The following is a 1,990-nucleotide window of genomic DNA, read 5'->3' as shown; positions in this document are numbered from 1 at the left end:
AAAGTGAAGTTCATGCTATGTTAGGACAGGAGACAAGATGTTTCCATCCCTAAAATTATGATGCATAGAATCACATATCTGAATAAACCATGGTGCAAAGAGTAAACAATACGATAGGTACACTTAATGATATTGTATTAGTGATTAGGCAATACATTCAGCAAGTACTTTTACTTTTAATGCTGAAGTATTTTTAAAAGACAGTACTTTTTTACTTTTACTTAAGTACAAACATTAATGAGGTACTTTTACTTTTACTTGAGTACATTTTTGTCTGTGTATTTGTGCTTTTACTAGTCATTTTTGAGTACTTTCTCCACCACTGGGAATAAGAATTACTGAAGAATCACTTGAAGAGTGATAACTAAGAAATAAACGCAACTGGAAACACAACATGGGACTGACATCAAAGAATGAGAGATCTAACCAAAATATGTAACATTAAATAATGAAACTAGCATAATCATGAAGGCTAGATCTACAGTGAGCTAGAACATAATTGGTTAAACAAAAAAACACAAAACCAAAATCCTAACCCAAGAACCCAGAATCTTGACAGTGGGTCCATTTTCTCTCAGTACAGGGTCTGGTACAGGACCAGCATGCATTGGGTTTTCACCAGAGCAGGAGAGGAAACTATGAAAAATTTGATCTTTGTTATTTGCTAGCCAAGCTGAAAAAAGAACATAAAAACAATTTTCAGGTTTTTTGGACATTAAACTTCTTTTACCTGCGTATGAAGCATCACCTCAGTGCAGCGGTGGTTTGTTGATTTGACTTTTATAGGATATTTGGTTTGACAAATATTCGCCACTACAATTTATTTATTAAAAATTATTACATTTTGCAGCTACTTACACCGCAATTATTGTTTTATGCCGCTTGCTTTACTGGCCTTGCGCTGCATTGTTCACATTTCTCCTGTTTACGAAAGTAAAACTCGGTAATTAAAGGAGGAGAGCCGTAAAAAAGGTCACTGGTTCCATTTTCTCTTCAATAAATAAGCCATTCTCACAGCGTAGTTGTGATGTTCGCGTTCATTTATCTGATATCAAAACATTTATACAGGAGGGGAACAGTTACTAAAATGATCATCATACAGAAAACTTCTATATTTAGACCTTAACCTTCATCCAAACGCTGCTGTTTCCTACCTATTCGGTGTAAAATTATCCGGGGAATCCGGGAGAAATCCAGCAGTCTGCGCTTATCATCCATCTCTTCCTCCGACTTGACGATGATTCCTTTAAACTCTGTGAAAGTTCATTGTGCTCGTTGAGAAACTTTAGACAAACTGTCGAAAAATTCAGCAAAACAAACTATGCGCCATCTTGTTGTTCTTCCTCCTATTCTTCTTCTTTGGGATTTTATGACCGTCGGCATTCACATCGTTGCATTACCGCCCCCTTCTGGATAATACGAGCAAATCGTATTATTTGCTCGTATTATCCAGTAATATTTGCGTATTAATGGGTGAAACATCTTGCCCAAGGGCTCGACAACTGAGACGGATGGTGGGGCGTTCAGACTGGCAACCCGTCGTTTAGACCAGTGTTTTTCAACCTTTTTTGAGCCAAGGTACATTGTTGTAATTCAAAAAATCACGAGGCACACCACCAACCAAAAATGCAAACAAAGATACTCCGTAGACGCTTATATTACATATATAGTCATTTTAATCAAAGTGGCTTGAATAGGAATCAAATAAACAAAAAAAAATATTTTTTATCATATTTTACATTTCTTATTTCAAAATGCACGCAACATGTCCACTTCAAAAATACACCTGAACAGTTTCACAACAATGTGGTGTTAAATTTAAAGAAGTTGTAGAAAACTTCAATGTTTTACAAACTAATCCACAAGCATTCTTTTAGCCAAAATACAGAAAGTAGTTCTTATTCTAAAATAAGCAATAATATTTGGGAAAGATTTCACTTCATATTCACTGTTACAATATGAAGAGTTGCCTGTACAAAATATTTGTATA

The 1,990-nt window shown here is 35.2% G+C and overlaps 1 protein-coding gene across 1 annotated transcript in view; it reads right to left on the bottom strand.

The window, feature by feature from the left end:
* Positions 1–1,424, bottom strand: part of LOC106941331 (oocyte zinc finger protein XlCOF19-like) — a gene marked incomplete at its 3' end in the record, with an annotated part of 7,862 nt that extends 6,438 nt beyond the window's left edge. Inside the window, exon 1 of the mRNA XM_015024309.1 lies at positions 1,155–1,424. Coding sequence (XP_014879795.1) covers positions 1,155–1,218 — 64 coding nt within the window. The remainder of the gene's footprint in view (positions 1–1,154) is intronic.
* Positions 1,425–1,990: the final 566 nt, after the last annotated feature.

Source organism: Poecilia latipinna, unplaced genomic scaffold (genome assembly GCF_001443285.1).
Source record: "Poecilia latipinna isolate Pla-1442-1.1 unplaced genomic scaffold, P_latipinna-1.0 Scaffold3610, whole genome shotgun sequence".
Taxonomy (NCBI): Eukaryota; Metazoa; Chordata; class Actinopteri; order Cyprinodontiformes; family Poeciliidae; genus Poecilia; species Poecilia latipinna.
The sequence above is the reverse complement of the archived record's forward strand: the minus strand, read 5'-3'. Positions and strand labels throughout refer to the sequence as shown.